Below are 14727 nucleotides of genomic sequence, written 5' to 3'. Positions count from 1 at the left end.
CAAAGAACCATAATTAGCAAGTCTGGTCCTCCCATAAGAATGCAGAATAAAAGTCTCTATTAATTAGTCTTTAATTGGCAACCTGCACTGAGCTTGAACACGAGGTGGGAACATGTGATTTCTCTTCTTTGAAGAGTTAAGGTTAATGAGATTTATCAAGAGCTTGGGAAAAGCATCCTGCATGCTATACACTGAATCGCCATTTCTACTTCCTAAAGGCAGCAAGATCTGTCTGAATCCTTTTATGTTTACAGTGTTCAGAGAAACAAAAAGTGATGCTCGGGTCATGAGGTGTGCTCCGTGATGCGGCTCAAGTCAGACTTCCATCCCTGGTGTGAGAAGAGGCTGGCCATCTTCCCATGTGACATGAACCAGGCTGAATATACCAACACCGCCCGCCTTCCGCATCCTGTGACTCTGTCAGCTTTGCTCAGTTCTGCCTCCTGTCTCACAGAAGCAGAGCCATGTGCCCCACACTCCTCAGCCTCCTGAGTCTTGGTGAGTCCAGAAAGACACAGTCGGAGAGGTTTATGGTGGAAATCGGAGGGTCGTCGCATCACTGACCATGTTCCCTGCATGAGGGTACAAAGACCATGGGGTCCATCGGGACAAGCCATCTCTGACGTGGTTTTTCTTCTAGGGTTCTGTGTCAGTCTCAGGATCTGGGCAGCTGTGGGTGAGTCCTCCCCATCCCTTATTTCTCTGTTGAGCAGAGCAGCTGGGGCTGAGGCAGATGACACTGGGGGATCGGGGTGAGAACCCTGTGAGTACAGTGAGAGCCACCTGCCCTGTGGATCCCAGGTCCTCCTACTGGCCTTGATAGTCATCTTCACTCTCCCCAGAGGTTAGCCCAGCTCTGGACTCTGGACCTGAAGGCACAGTGTGAAGTCTGGGAACTGGGAGCTAGGCCCACTGAGTGCCATTTCTATCATGAGAGGGGAGCAAGAGGCTGCACCTCACAGACCCTCCCGTACAAGGTGGCTCATGGCATCTCCAACCGGCCCTTAACAACAGGATCTGCAGGATGCCCACTGGACTGGACTCCAGGGAAGGGTCTGGTCATCAGGCAGGGCCACCTGGACCTTGTCACACCTTTGATGTAGGTTAGCTAACAAAGGAGCCATGTTCAAGGTTTATTTCCTTCTTTTCAGTCAAGTGGCTTTTTCACTTGTTACCTGTGTTACTGTTAGTCGCTGAGTTGTGTCCGACTCTTTGTGACCCCACGGACTGTACCTCACCAGGCTCCTCTGTCCATGGGATTCTCCAGGCCAGAATACTGGATGGGGTTGCCATTTGCTTCTCCAGGCAATCTTCCCTACCTGGGGAATGAGCCCTGCTCTCCTGCCTTGCAGGAAGTTTCTTTACCATTTGAGTTACAACAAATCCAACAGGGAAGACCTCTCCCTTCTTTTCCATGCATCAGTTGTTTTTGTGTGTGTGTGTGTGGTGTTTTCCTTTGCCTGCATCGCACAGTGTGCAGGATCTCAGTTCCATGATTAGGGATTCAACCTGGGCCCTTGGCAGAGAAAGTGCTGAGTCCTAATGACTGGACCACCCAGGAATCCCCAGTGTTTTGTGTTCTGAGAGAGTTTTCAACATTTTGTCAACCCAAGGAGTTCTTCTTCTCCTGATAAGAATCACTGCTGAGAATCATATTCTTAGAATCTCCGTGATGTCTGTCCTGGGTTGACTGTGTCTCTGTCTGTCCCCAAGCCCCAGGTGTTCTTGAGTATCAGGGTGATGCACTTTAGGGTTGGTGGCTTGGACGAATTGAAGGGGAAGCACTCCAATAAGACCAGTGGGGAGAGGGGACCATTCCTATTTTCCTCTCAAAACCTGTGCCTCCTTCTCTCCTAGGTGAATATGACAAGCCCTCTTTGTCAGCCTGGCCAAGCCCCATGGTTCCCTTAGGACAGACTGTGACTCTTCAGTGTCACTTCCGTTCTCCACTTAAGAGATTCAGACTGTTCAAAACAGATGGGACCAGTTTGCCCGAGCTCCATGGAAATCATTTCAACACCTTCACCCTTGGCCCAGTGACCAGAGAACATGCCGGGTCCTACACATGTTCTGGATTCTCCAGGTCTCTTGCTGTGTTTTCCAGACGCAGTGACCCCCTGAAGATTGTGGTCACAGGTAGGAGGGGTCCAGCCCAGCCCAGGACAGCCATCTATGCAGGCAATCCCATCCTAGGTCCAAGTTCCTTATGTGGTCCAAGATTTACTCAGGATTTCCAGCCAGGAATGAAGCAGGAAAGAGAACCCACTCTGAGAGTTTAAACTCAGGGTGTTGAATAGATGGGGTGCTCCGGCAAAGGAAGGAGGAGCCTCCGTAGGCATTAGTTAGGCAGGATGCTGCCACTGCCTGCCACCAGGGAGGATGGGGAATGACCCTGATCCAGCACCTGCCACCCAGTAGGGAGCTGTAATCCCATATGAAGGAGCTGGAGCCCCAGGGAGGAATCCCAGGAATGTCTCCAGAGGCATGAGGTGGGGTCACAGATGGGGAAATGTTCCCTTTTTTCTCCACCTCCTTTCCAATCTCCTGCCAGTCATCACCCACATTCTAGATGAGTGTGAATGGAGTCAGGGAATGCATCATCAGAACGACCCAGCTCCCCACCACACATATTAGGGACAGGATGAAGCTGAGAGCATGGCAACCCACTCCAGTATTCTCGCCTGGAGAATCCTATGGACAGAGAAGCCTGGCAGGCTATGGTTCATGGGGTTGCAGAGAGCTGGACAGGACTGAAGTGTCTGAGTATGCATGCATGAAGCTGAGAGCAGATCCAACAGCTAAACAGTTTAGAATAAACACAGAAGAGGCTGGAGGGCTTGAGCAAAGAGAAACATAAAAGCATGAGCTAGAGCCCAAGAACAAGGCTAAAGAAAATGCAACAAAACACACAGGAAGGGTAATTGACTTTGATGGTTCACGGGGACATTTTTCACACCTTCAGATGTCAGGGGAAGCGCTGAGGTGGGGTGACTCACTGAAGCTCACAACCTCTTTGCTCCTAGGTGTGTTCACAAAACCCTCCATCTCAGCCCATCCTGGCCCCCTCATGCATGCAGGAGAGAATGTGACTCTACGCTGTCACTCACCACTATTGGACAAATTTATCCTGCACCAAGAAAACAGCACAGGGCATTTCCAGAGACGTGGAGAGATGCTCACTCGTGGGCATGCCCCAGCTGACTTCATCATTGGCCCCATGACTTTGGCTAGTGCGGGCACCTACAGATGCTACGGCTCTCTCAGACACTCCCCCTATAAGTGGTCAGCTCCGAGCGATCCTGTGTACATCGTCATCACAGGTGAGTGTGGCCAGGCCAGTCCCTTCTGCTCTCTGTGTCACAGATGGTCTGGTGTCTAGTCCAGAATCAGTACTGGGAGAGAATGACAGGCATGCAGAGACACTCACAAACTCAGGAGAGGGAACAAACCCAGAGAGAGAGGAGGTGTGAACACGGAAGGGGAAAGAGAACAGAGTCCCTGCCATGTGCTAAGGAGAAGACACAGCTGGAGAGAGAGTGAAGGAGCAAGAATGTGAAAGAACGACTAATGGAGAAAAATATACCAGAGCAGGGACCCAGACAATTCCCCACTCAGGCAGCCAACAATGGTTGGTTAAGGGGTTGGTTTCCTGCTTTCATATCAGAGCTCCCTTGCTCTGTCAGCAGCACACTGTGGTACCAGACGCCCCTGCAGTCTGGCCCCTGGGTGATCGAGATGAAGGTTGACACCCTGAAGTTGCTCAGCCTTGTGGTTTAACGCATCCTTCTGCACAAAGAGGGGGGAGTGGTCCCTCCAACCCTCCCACTAAGGAGTCATGTCCAGACCCTGGGGTCGTGCAGGACAGCACTGAACACTCCCTTAAGAATGAGGTGGTCAAAGATCCTGTGACATTCTGGCAATTTCCACTCCATAATCTCTGCTTCTGGTTCAATACCATGTTTTCTGATGGTCCCAGCTGTAGTTAGTAGGTTACATTTTTCAAGAGCAGCCCAATCTGGTTGATTTTTTAAATCTATTTTTTCTTATTTATTTTTGTTGAAGTTTAGTTGATTTAAGATATTGTTAATTCCTGTTGTACAACAGAATGATTCAGTTATTCATATACATATATTCTTTTTTTAAAAAAGGATATTACTAGTTTGCATTCCCACCAACAGTGTAAGAGGTTTCCCTTTTCTCCACACCCTCTCCAGCATTTATTGCTTGTAGACTTTTGGATAGCAGCCATTCTGACTGTATGAAATGGTTCCTCATTGTGGTTTTGATTTGCATTTCTCTGATAATGAGTAATGTTGAGCATCTTTCATGTGTTTGTTAGCCATCTGTATGTCTTCTTTGGAGAAATGTCTGTTTAGTTCTTTGGCCCATTTTTTGATTGGGTCGTTTATTTTTCTGGAATTGAGCTGCAGGAGCTGCTTGTCTGTTTTTGAGATTAATTCTTTGTCAGTTGCTTCATTTGCTATTATTTTTTCCCATTCTGAAGGCTGTCTTTTCACCTTGCTTATAGTTTCCTTCATTGTGCAGAAGCTTTAATTTTAATTAGGTCCCATTTGTTTATTTTTGCTTTTATTTCCAATATTCTGGAAGGTGGATCATAGAGGATCCTGCTGTGATTTATGCCGAAGAGTGTTTTGCCTATATTCTCCTCTAGGAGTTTTTTAGTTTCTGGTCTTACATTTAGATCTTTAATTCATTTTGAGTTTATTTTTGTGTATGGTGTTAGAAAGTGTTCTAGTTTCATTCTTTTACAAGTGGTTGACCAGTTTTCCCAGCACCACTTGTTAAAGAGATTGTCTTTTCTCCATTGTATATTCTGCCTCCCTTGTCAAAGATAAGGTGTGCATAGGTGTGTGGATTTATCTCTGGGCTTTCTATTTTGTTTCATTGATCTATATTTCTGTCTTTGTACCAGTACCATACTGTCTTGATGACTGTGGCTTTGTAGTAGATCCTGAAGTCAGGCAGGGTGATTCCTCCAGTTCTATTCTTCTTTTCATGATTGCCTTGGCTATTCAAGGTTTTTTGTATTTACATACAAATTGTGAAATTATTTGTTCTAGCTCTGTGAAAAATACCCTTGATACATCGATAGGAATTGCATTGAATCTATAGATTGCTTTGGGTAGTATACACGTTTTCACTACATTGATTCTTCCGATCCATGACCACGGTATATTTCTCCATCTATTAGTGTCCTCTTTGATTTCTTTCACCAGTGTTTTATAATTTTCTATATATAGGTCTTTTGTTTCTTTAGTTAGATATATTCCTAAGTATTTTGTTCTTTTCATTGCAATGGTGAATGGAATTGTTTCCTTAACTTCTCTTTCTATTTTCTCATTATTAGTGTATAGGAATGCAAGGGATTTCTGTGTGTTGATTTTATATCCTGCAACTTTACTATAATCCTTGATTGGCTCTAGTAATTTTCTGGTGGAGTCTTCAGGGTTTTCAATGTAGAGGATCATGTCATCTGCAAACAGTGAGAGTTTTACTTCTTCTTTTCCAATCTGGATTCTTTTATTTCTCTTTCTGCTCTGATTGCTGTGGCCAAAACTTCCAAAACTATGTTGAATAGTAGTGTTGAAAGTGGGCACCCTTGTCTTGTTCCTGACTTTAGTGAGAACAGTGTGGAGATTCTTTAAAAAACTGGAAATAGAACTGCCTTATGACCCAGCAATCCCACTGCTCGGCATACACAACGAGGAAACCAGAATTGAAAGAGATACATGTGCCCCAGTGTTCATCACAGCACTGTTTATAATAGCCAGGACATGGAAGCAATCTAGATGTCCATCAGCAGATGAATGGATAAGAAAGCTGTGGTAGAGGACACTTTTTTCTTACGTATACTAATGTAATGCCTGAAGTAAGAAGCATTTTCAAAAGGTCACTGAGATCATATCTTGTTCAAAACATCAAAGGAAAAACAGATATCTAAATTAGTAACTCCTGACTTAAATCTGCACAGTCTAATCATATTTGTCATAATTTACATCCCTTTAGATAATTGAAAAGCAATTCAAATTAAAAAATTTTAAGTTTGCTTTGTAGAAAAAGTCTGCATTAAAATCTGTGAGGTGAAAACTGTAAAAATCAGAGTAAAGCATTTCCCAAAGCATGTTTTATTGGATATTAACAGGTTTCTATGACCCAATAAGTTTGGGAAATGCTGAATTAAACAAAGTTATACAGGTTTTGTTAGTCCAGGCTTTCTTGAGGCCCTTAATATATATTAATCAAATTTCTATGAGAAAAATTTAGTATGCAGCACTTCCCAAAAGTATTTATCAATGGAACCCTTTTTTCACAGAGTATTTTATGGAACCGGTACTCCCAGAACATAATAGAAAAACAAAAAACAAAAAAAAGAAAGCTGTGGTACATATACACAATGGAGTATTACTCAGCCATTAAAAAGAATATATTTGAATCAGTTCTAATGAGGTGGATGAAACTGGAGCCTATTATACAGAGTGAAGTAAGCCAGAAAGAAAAACACCAATACAGTATACTAACGCATATCTATGGAATTTAGAAAGATGGTAACAATAACTCTGTATGTGAGACAGCAAAAGAGTCACAGATGTATAGACAGTCTTTTGGACTCTGTGGGAGAGGGCGAGGGTGGGATAATTTGGGAGAATGACATTGAAACATGTATAATATCATATAAGAAACGAATTGCCAGTCCAGGTTCAATGCATGATACAGGATGCTCATGATACATGATATAGAATACAGGGCTGGTGCACTGGGATGACCAGAGGGATGGTATGGGGAGGAAGGTGGGAGGGGGGCTCAGGATGGGGAACACATGTATACCTGTGTACACCCATTGCGGATTCATGTTGATGTATGGCAAAACCAATGCAATATTGTAAAGTAATTAGCCTCCAATTAAAATAAATTGAATTTATATTAAAAAAATTTTTTTAAATCTCAGTTCTGGAAACAGATCATAAAAAAAGGATATTAAATGACATTCCATTTTAAAAATTATTTATTTTTTTAAAAAAGGATTTTAAACGACACCCATATTTAAAGTTATGTTTGAATGTTTCCCTGTGCTGAGTATCTGTTACTGTGGATCTTTCTCTCCTGGCAGTGGGCGGCCTTCTCATTGCAGTGTTGCTCTTGTTGCACACTTTGGGCTTTAGTCCTATACTTAGGACTAGAGTTACTTTGTGCTCTAAGATCAAGGTCTCCTCCTTCCAGGTCTGTCCAAGAAACCCTCTCTCTCAGCCCAGGAGGGCCCCGTGGTGAGGTCAGGAGAGAATGTGACCTTGGTCTGCAGCTCTGAAAGCACTTTTGACCAGTTCCATCTGCTCAGGGATGGGGAGAACCTTGGGAGCCCACTTGCTGGAGGGCGGAGCCCCCATGGAGCACTCCAGGCAGACTTTCCTCTGGGTCCTGGGACCCCAGACCACAGTGGTGTCTACAGGTGCTACGGCTCCTTCACTCACTCTCCCTACTCATGGTCAGACTCCAGCGACCCACTGTTCCTGTCTGTCACAGGTGAGGAACCTCTTCCTGGCCCATGCTTTCTTGTTGCTATTCCAGCTTGCTGTTGCTAAGCTGTGTCCAATTCTTAGCGACCCCTGGATTGCAGCACAACAGAGTCCTCTGTCCTTCACTATCTCCACTTCATGGATCACAGCCTTGTCCTGGTGAAGGGGATGCGTAACTCAATGAAGCTATCAGCCATGTCGTGCAGGGCCACCAAGACTGACGGGTCATCGTGAAGAGTTTGGACAACACGTAGTCCCCTAGAGGAGGAAATGGCAACCCACTCCAATATTCTTGTCTCCAGAACCCCAAGAAGATTCCCATGTTTCACAATGCACTAAATCACATTGTGTTGGCCAAGAAGTCCATTTGGGTTTTTCCATAACATCTTACTCTATCACTGAGCTCTATCTCTAGGGCTCTGTGCTGGTGTCAGGGGAATGTTAGGGCTTCTGGAGAAATGGAGGCAATGAGAACCAGAGAGGAAGAGAGATGGTAGATGGCATCTCAACCCTCTTCCACCTCCAGTATGGATGCTCCACATTAGAATCCTGTCTATCCAGGCAATAAAGAAAAAGGTCAGTGTAGACCCAGGAGGAGGAGAGGCTGGGCTGATTTGGGAAGATCAGAGATTGCATTGGCTCCTTGCTCTTAGTCTTTTCCCAGAAGCAGCTCTGACATACAGGTGATTTCCCAATTAAGTAGCATAGACATTCATTCCTGGAGCAGAAAGAATGTCTCTAGCTTACAGCTGTCTTTCACCACCAGACATATCCTTCCCACATCCTTCCACCATCACATCTCCAGGATGGAGGGTCTACTCAACGCATTCACAGGGAGGAGCCAGAGGTCTCCCCTCATCCCATCAGTGCTCTGAGGGATGACAGAGTCAAGAACAGCCAGGAGGCCAACCTTCCAGAAAGAATAGTCCTCATCCAGTTAGTATGAGGAAGATCACTTGTTCACCCCTGTCTTTTTTCTCCTAGGATCCACTACAAGTACTTGCCCATCAACCATGGATCCACATACCACAGAAGGTAAGCAAGACAGTCTCCTATCTCAGCAAATTTCTGAGAAGACAGAGGGTTCCTGTGTGAGTGTTGGCTCTGCCACCTCCCAGCTCTGTGACTCTGGGCTCCTCAACGTCCCTGTTAAGTTAGCATTTGAGACCATGGTCTGCAGGAGACCCACAGAGGGCATTGAGCTTCTCATGCTCTGTGACTGAGAATTTCTAAACTGGACAAAGTGGGTCAGAGTGACCTGATCCCATGCTTAAGGGAGATATTTACCTCCCCTCCACCAGGATCTTTGGAGATGGATGTGGGGGGACAAGGGGAGAATTTTAGGGAGCATCTTAAATATGTGTTATTTCTCTGAATAGTGTTTTATGAACTAAACATTCCACAGTTCAGATATATAAGTGTCATGTCTTCTTGAGGATTCCATTCCAGGTCTATGTGGATGGAGGGGAAATGTATTGTGGATTAACGCAGTCTCCATTCATGCAAAAATGCCATGCCTTGTCATACAGGGCAGCAGACAATAACTGCGTCGATGCCCAGGAGACCTTGATTCAGACCTCAGCTGGTCTTGCACAGCCTTTTTATTTTATCCACTGCTAGCATCTCTCCTGGATGCTTTGGTACCTCCTGGGAAGTGGAGACCATAACTGATCAGGTTGACAGATGCTGACAGTTTGACACAAGGATACAATAAATCCCGTGTGTAGGGGCACAGCCTACTCAACAAATAACCAGATTTTCTTCCATTTGCCTGTTGGTAGAAGCACCACTTCCTCTAGAACACTCCAGCACGTGGTACATTGTCCTTGGGCTTGTCATAGCCTTCACCTCTACCAGCATCATCCTTGCTGCTCTTGTCTGTCACTGGTTTTCTACTCAAAATCGTAAGTCTGAAGGTGGCAAGCTCAGCATCATCTGACCCAAAGGGAGGTGGGTTCACAGCAGAGAATGGCATTTTCACTTCCTGTAGGTTAAAAACTGATTTCCAGTGTTGAGATCCCTGATGGAACATCTTCCAGAGACCCATGGAACCCTGTTCTTTTTATGAAAATATGTGTTGATTTATTCTTGGCTGCATCAGGTCTTGGCTGCAGCATGGGGGATCCTCATTGTGGTGCTGCGGTGCAGTTCAAGGCTCCAGAGCTCGTGGGCTCTTGGGGCTTAGTTGCTTCAAGGCAGGTGGAATCATAGTTCTCCCACCAGGGATAGAGCCTGCGCCCCCTGCACTGGACGAGGGGGTCTTAATCCCTGAGCCACGAGGTACATTCTGAGCCCTGTTCTTCCCTTCAACCACAGCCATCTGTTCTTATTCCCTACATGATCTTGGGAATCTGCTGTTACACAGAAAAGGATGGTCCATAACAGAAGACGTAGGATGGGTCCATGGGTTTGCACAGGCTCATGAGACAGTCCGTGAATGGCTGGGCTTGTATATGGCTGTTTGTGTGTGTGTGACTGTGTGTGTGTGTAGTAGACAGTCTCTACTCCTGGGGTATACCCCTGCCTTTTTCTGGCTTTGATATCCCCATCAAAGATACGGAGGTCTGGAATAACTGCCTCCACCCTGAAGAGCCTTGACTCTCTTCCATTCGCAGATGTTGCCGTCATGGAAGGAGAGCCCAATGAAGACAGAACAGTGAACAGTGAGGTGAGTCCTCCCAGGCCAAACCCTTGCCATAGCCTGAGCCCTTCCAATGCCTAATGCCCCAGCCTTCGAAGATCACGTCTCAGTCCATCATTCACACCTCCTTCCTCTCAGGATCCTGCAGCAGAAGATGTGATATACGCCCACTTGAACCACGGGACCCTCTCCAAGAGACTGTTCACTCCTGCTCCCCTGAGCCCCATGCACCCCTTCACCGAGCCCATTATCTATGAAGAATTAAATGTAAACCAAGACCATGCTGAGCCCTGACCTGGCTCCAGGCTGTGAGCACATGGAGTGTTACAAATCGAGGACTTAGATCTCTTTTTTAAGGGCTTCCTCCATGGACACTCCTTCTCCTCCTCCAAAGCAGCCCAGCAACTCTGAGGTAACAGTGCAGTCCAAGAATTATAGGATCGTCTTCAAAAATCCCACAAACTCTTAGTAGTATCCTGGCTATTTTAGGACTACATTTTATCTATCTCACCATTTGGGGAGAAGGTATAATCAATCACACATCTGGGTAGGTTACTATGATCATCCTACTTTTTCTACAATTCCAATAAAGCATAAAAAATTTGCCAGTTGATTCTTCAAATTATTCAGTTTTTTAAAAAAAAAAACAGGAGGAGGAGCTAAGATGGCTGAGGAGTAGGACGGGGAGAACACTTTCTCCCCCACAAATTCATCAAAAGAACATTTAAACTCTGAGTAAATTCCACAAAACAACTTCTGAATGCCAGCAGAGGACATCAGGCACCCAGAAAAGCAACCCATTGTCTTCGAAAGGAGGTAGGAAAAAATATAAAAGACAAAAAAAGAGACAAAAGAGGGAGGGACGGAGCTCCATCCCGGGAAGGGAGTCTTAAAAAGAGAGAAGTTTCCAAACACCAGGAAACATTCTCACTGCTGGGTCTGTGCCAAGCCTTGGAAGCACAGAGGGCAACATAAAAGGGAGGAAAAATAAATAAACAATTAAAACCCACAGATTTCGAGCCCTAGGATAACTCCCCCAGTGGAGAAGCAGCGCAGATGCCTGCATCTGCCATTAGCAAGCGGGGGCTGGGCAGGGAGGCACGGCACAGGCTGCATCGCTTAGAGTAAGGATCTGGCCTGAATACCCTGAGTGCTACCTTAGCGAAATAATTTGGGCCAGCAAACCAGACTGTGGGATATCTACCACGCGAAAAGCCAGCCCTAACCTAAGACACCGCCAGGCCCGTGCATGGAACAAAGGACTGAACAGAGATAGCCGGCTGCAGACCTTCCCCCTCCGGTGACAGGCAGCCAGAGCCAGAAGGGGGCAATCGGAGCCCCAGAGAGACATTATCTACAAAACTGTAAGCAGGCTTCTTTGCTAACTAAAACTTCTTGGGGTTCTGGACAGTTAACATCCGCCTGAGAAGGTGCACTGGTTGTACACCCAGATAACCGAGCGGTGGGGAGGTGATAAGTCACAGCAACTGCGCTCACCAAACACCTCATCACCTGAGCTGCTCAGACCTGGGGATGGCACAAAACGCAGGCCCAACCGAGTCTGTGCCTCTGAGGACTACCCGAGTGCCTGAACCTGAGTGGCTTAGACCTGGGAGGTGCAAGCAGCCCAGGGCTGGCCGTGGATGTGTCCCAGCAGAGCAACCTAGAGCCTGAGCAGTGTGGGCAGGAAGGCTACACGTGCCATGAGCGGGGGCAGGCCCAGTGTGGCTGAGGCACTGTGAGCACACGCCAGGCTTATTTATTTGCAGCGTCCCTCCCTCCCCACAGCACGACTGAACAAGTGAGCATTTAAAAAAAAAAAAAAAAAAAAAAGGTGTCTACCACCGCCCCCTTTGTATCAGGGCGGAAATCAGACACTGAAGAGACCAGCAAACAGAAGAAGCTATAACAGAGGGAACCGCCTTGGAAGCAACAGGCAATAGATTAAAACTCCGTGGTTAGTACCGACTACATAGGAAGGGGCCTGTAGATCTTGAGAAATATAAGCCAGAACAAGGAACTGGCTGAAAATGAACTGAACCCACAATACCCACAACAACATCAGAGAAAGTCCTATATATATTTTTACTATTTTTATGATCTTTCTTTCTTTCTTTTTTTTAATTAAAAAAAAATTTTAAGTCCTCTATTACTCCTTTAATTTTCACTTTTATAACCTACTATTACTTTGCAAAAAAAAGACCCTTTTTTTAAAAAAAAGCAAACTTCATATATTTTTTTAATAAGTTTTGTGACCTTGTTTTGTTTGTTTTTTTCTTCTTCTTCTTCTTTTCTTTAACATTGTATTTTTGAAATTCCAAACTCTACTCTAGATTTTTGAATTTATTTATTTTTTTTAATTTTATTTTATTTTTAAACTTTACATAACTGTATTAGATTTGCCAAATATCAAAATGAATCCACCACAGGTATACATGTGTTCCCCATCCTGAACCCTCCTCCCTCCTCCCTCCCCATTCCATCCCTCTGGGTCGTCCCAGTGCACCAGCCCCAAGCATCCAGTATCGTGCATCGAACCTGGACTGGCATCTCATTTCATACATGATATTTTACATGTTTCAATGCCATTCTCCCCAATCTTCCCACCCTTTCCCTCTCCCACAGAGTCCATAAGACTGTTCTATACATCAGTGTCTCTTTTGCTGTCTCGTACACAGGGTTATTGTTACCATCTTTCTAAATTCCATATATATGCGTTAGTATACTGTATTGGTGTTTTTCTTTCTGGCTTACTTCACTCTGTATAATAGGCTCCAGTTTCATCCACCTCATTAGAACTGATTCAAATGTATTCTTTTTAATGGCTGAATAATACTCCATTGTGTATATGTACCACAGCTTTCTTATCCATTCATCTGCTGATGGACATCTAGGTTGCTTCCATGTCCTGGCTATTATAAACAGTGCTGCGATGAACATTGGGGTACTCGTGTCTCTTTCCCTTCTGGTTTTCTCAGTGTGTATGCCCAGCAGTGGGATTGCTGGATCATAAGGCAGTTCTATTTCCAGTTTTTTAAGGAATCTCCACACTGTTCTCCATAGTGGCTGTACTAGTTTGCATTCCCACCAACAGTGTAAGAGGGTTCCCTTTTCTCCACACCCTCTCCAGCATTTATTACTTGTAGACTTTTGGATCGCAGCCATTCTGACTGGTGTGAAATGGTACCTCATAGTGGTTTTGATTTGCATTTCTCTGATAATGAGTGATGTTGAGCATCTTTTCATGTGTTTGTTAGCCATCTGTATGTCTTCTTTGGAGAAATGTCTATTTAGTTCTTTGGCCCATTTTTTGATTGGGTCATTTATTTTTCTGGAGTTGAGCTGTAGGAGTTGCTTGTATATTCTCGAGATTAGTTGTTTGTCAGTTGCTTCATTTGCTATTATCTTCTCCCATTCTGAAGGCTGTCTTTTCACCTTGCTAATAGTTTCCTTTGATGTGCAGAAGCTTTTAAGGTTAATTAGGTCCCATTTGTTTATTTTTGCTTTTATTTCCAATATTCTGGGAGGTGGGTCATAGAGGATCCTGCTGTGATGTATGTCAGAGAGTGTTTTGCCTATGTTCTCCTCTAGGAGTTTTATAGTTTCTGGTCTTACGTTTAGATCTTTAATCCATTTTGAGTTTATTTTTGTGTATGGTGTTAGAAAGTGTTCTAGTTTCATTCTAGATTTTTAACCTTTGCTTTTTGGTATTTGTTATCAATTTTGTACCTATATTTTCTTTATAATTTTTGTGACTTTTTTTCTTTTTCTTTTTCTTTTTCTCTCTTTCTTTTCCTTCTTCTTTTCTTTAACATTGTATTTTTGAAATTCTGAACTCTACTCTAGATTTTTAATTTTTTCTTTTAGGTATTTGTTACCAATTTTGTATCTTTAAGAACCCAATCTTCAGTACCCATTTTTTACTAGGGAGCAAGATTCCTGGCTTGACTGCTCTCTCACCCTTCAGACTCTCCTTTTTTTCCACCAGGTCGCTTGTGTCTCCTCCCTAACCCCTCTCTACTCTACCCAACTCTGTGAATTTCTGTGTGTTCCAGATGGTGGAGAACACTTAGGGAACTGATTACTGTCTGGATCTGTCTGTCTCCTTTTCATTCCCTCCTTTTATCCTCCTGGCCACCTCTGTCTCCTTCCTCCTTCTTCTCTTCTCTGTATAACTCCGTGAACATCTCTGAGCGGTCCAGTTGTGGAGTGCATAATCATGTAATCGTAAGGAAGTGATTACTGATTAGCCTGCTCTCTCCTCTATTGATTCCACCTCATCTCATTCGGGTCACCTCTAACTCCCTCCTCCCTCTTCTCTTCTCCATGTAACGCTGTGAACCTCTCTGGGTGACCCTCATGGTGGAGAAACTTTTCATCTTTAACCTAGATGTTTTATCAATGGTGCTGTATAGAAGGAGAAGTTTTGAGACTACTGTAAAAACAAGACCAATAACTGGAAGCAGGAGGCTTAAGTCCAAACCCTGACTCCAGGGAACATTAATTGACAGGAGCTCATCAAATGCCTTCATACCTACACTGAAACCAAGCACC

At 44.6% G+C, this 14727-nt stretch overlaps 1 protein-coding gene across 1 annotated transcript; it reads left to right on the top strand.

Annotated features, from left to right (window-relative positions):
- The first annotated feature begins 464 nt into the window (after nucleotides 1-464).
- LOC129631613 (putative killer cell immunoglobulin-like receptor like protein KIR3DP1) lies at nucleotides 465-10699 on the top strand. The gene is made up of 9 exons (XM_055552751.1): nucleotides 465-498; nucleotides 641-676; nucleotides 1858-2136; nucleotides 3024-3320; nucleotides 7240-7539; nucleotides 8517-8567; nucleotides 9314-9436; nucleotides 10148-10200; nucleotides 10312-10699. Exons 1-9 carry the CDS (start codon nucleotides 465-467, stop codon nucleotides 10465-10467), a joined length of 1329 nt encoding a protein of 442 aa, XP_055408726.1. The 3' UTR covers nucleotides 10468-10699.
- Nucleotides 10700-14727: the final 4028 nt, after the last annotated feature.

This window comes from Bubalus kerabau, chromosome 17, assembly GCF_029407905.1.
Source record: "Bubalus kerabau isolate K-KA32 ecotype Philippines breed swamp buffalo chromosome 17, PCC_UOA_SB_1v2, whole genome shotgun sequence".
NCBI classification, from domain to species: Eukaryota; Metazoa; Chordata; class Mammalia; order Artiodactyla; family Bovidae; genus Bubalus; species Bubalus kerabau.
Note: the sequence above shows the minus strand (reverse complement) of the source record. Positions and strands in the feature narration are given on the sequence as shown.

Bases quoted from the DNA above. Each gene is read 5' to 3' on its own strand.
- LOC129631613 (XM_055552751.1), top strand. From the start codon at position 465: ATGTGCCCCACACTCCTCAGCCTCCTGAGTCTTG. The intron at 2,137-3,023 runs GTAGGAGGGGTC...CTTTGCTCCTAG, and splicing joins CCTGAAGATTGTGGTCACAG to GTGTGTTCACAAAACCCTCC. The intron at 10,201-10,311 runs GTGAGTCCTCCC...CCTTCCTCTCAG, and splicing joins ACAGAACAGTGAACAGTGAG to GATCCTGCAGCAGAAGATGT.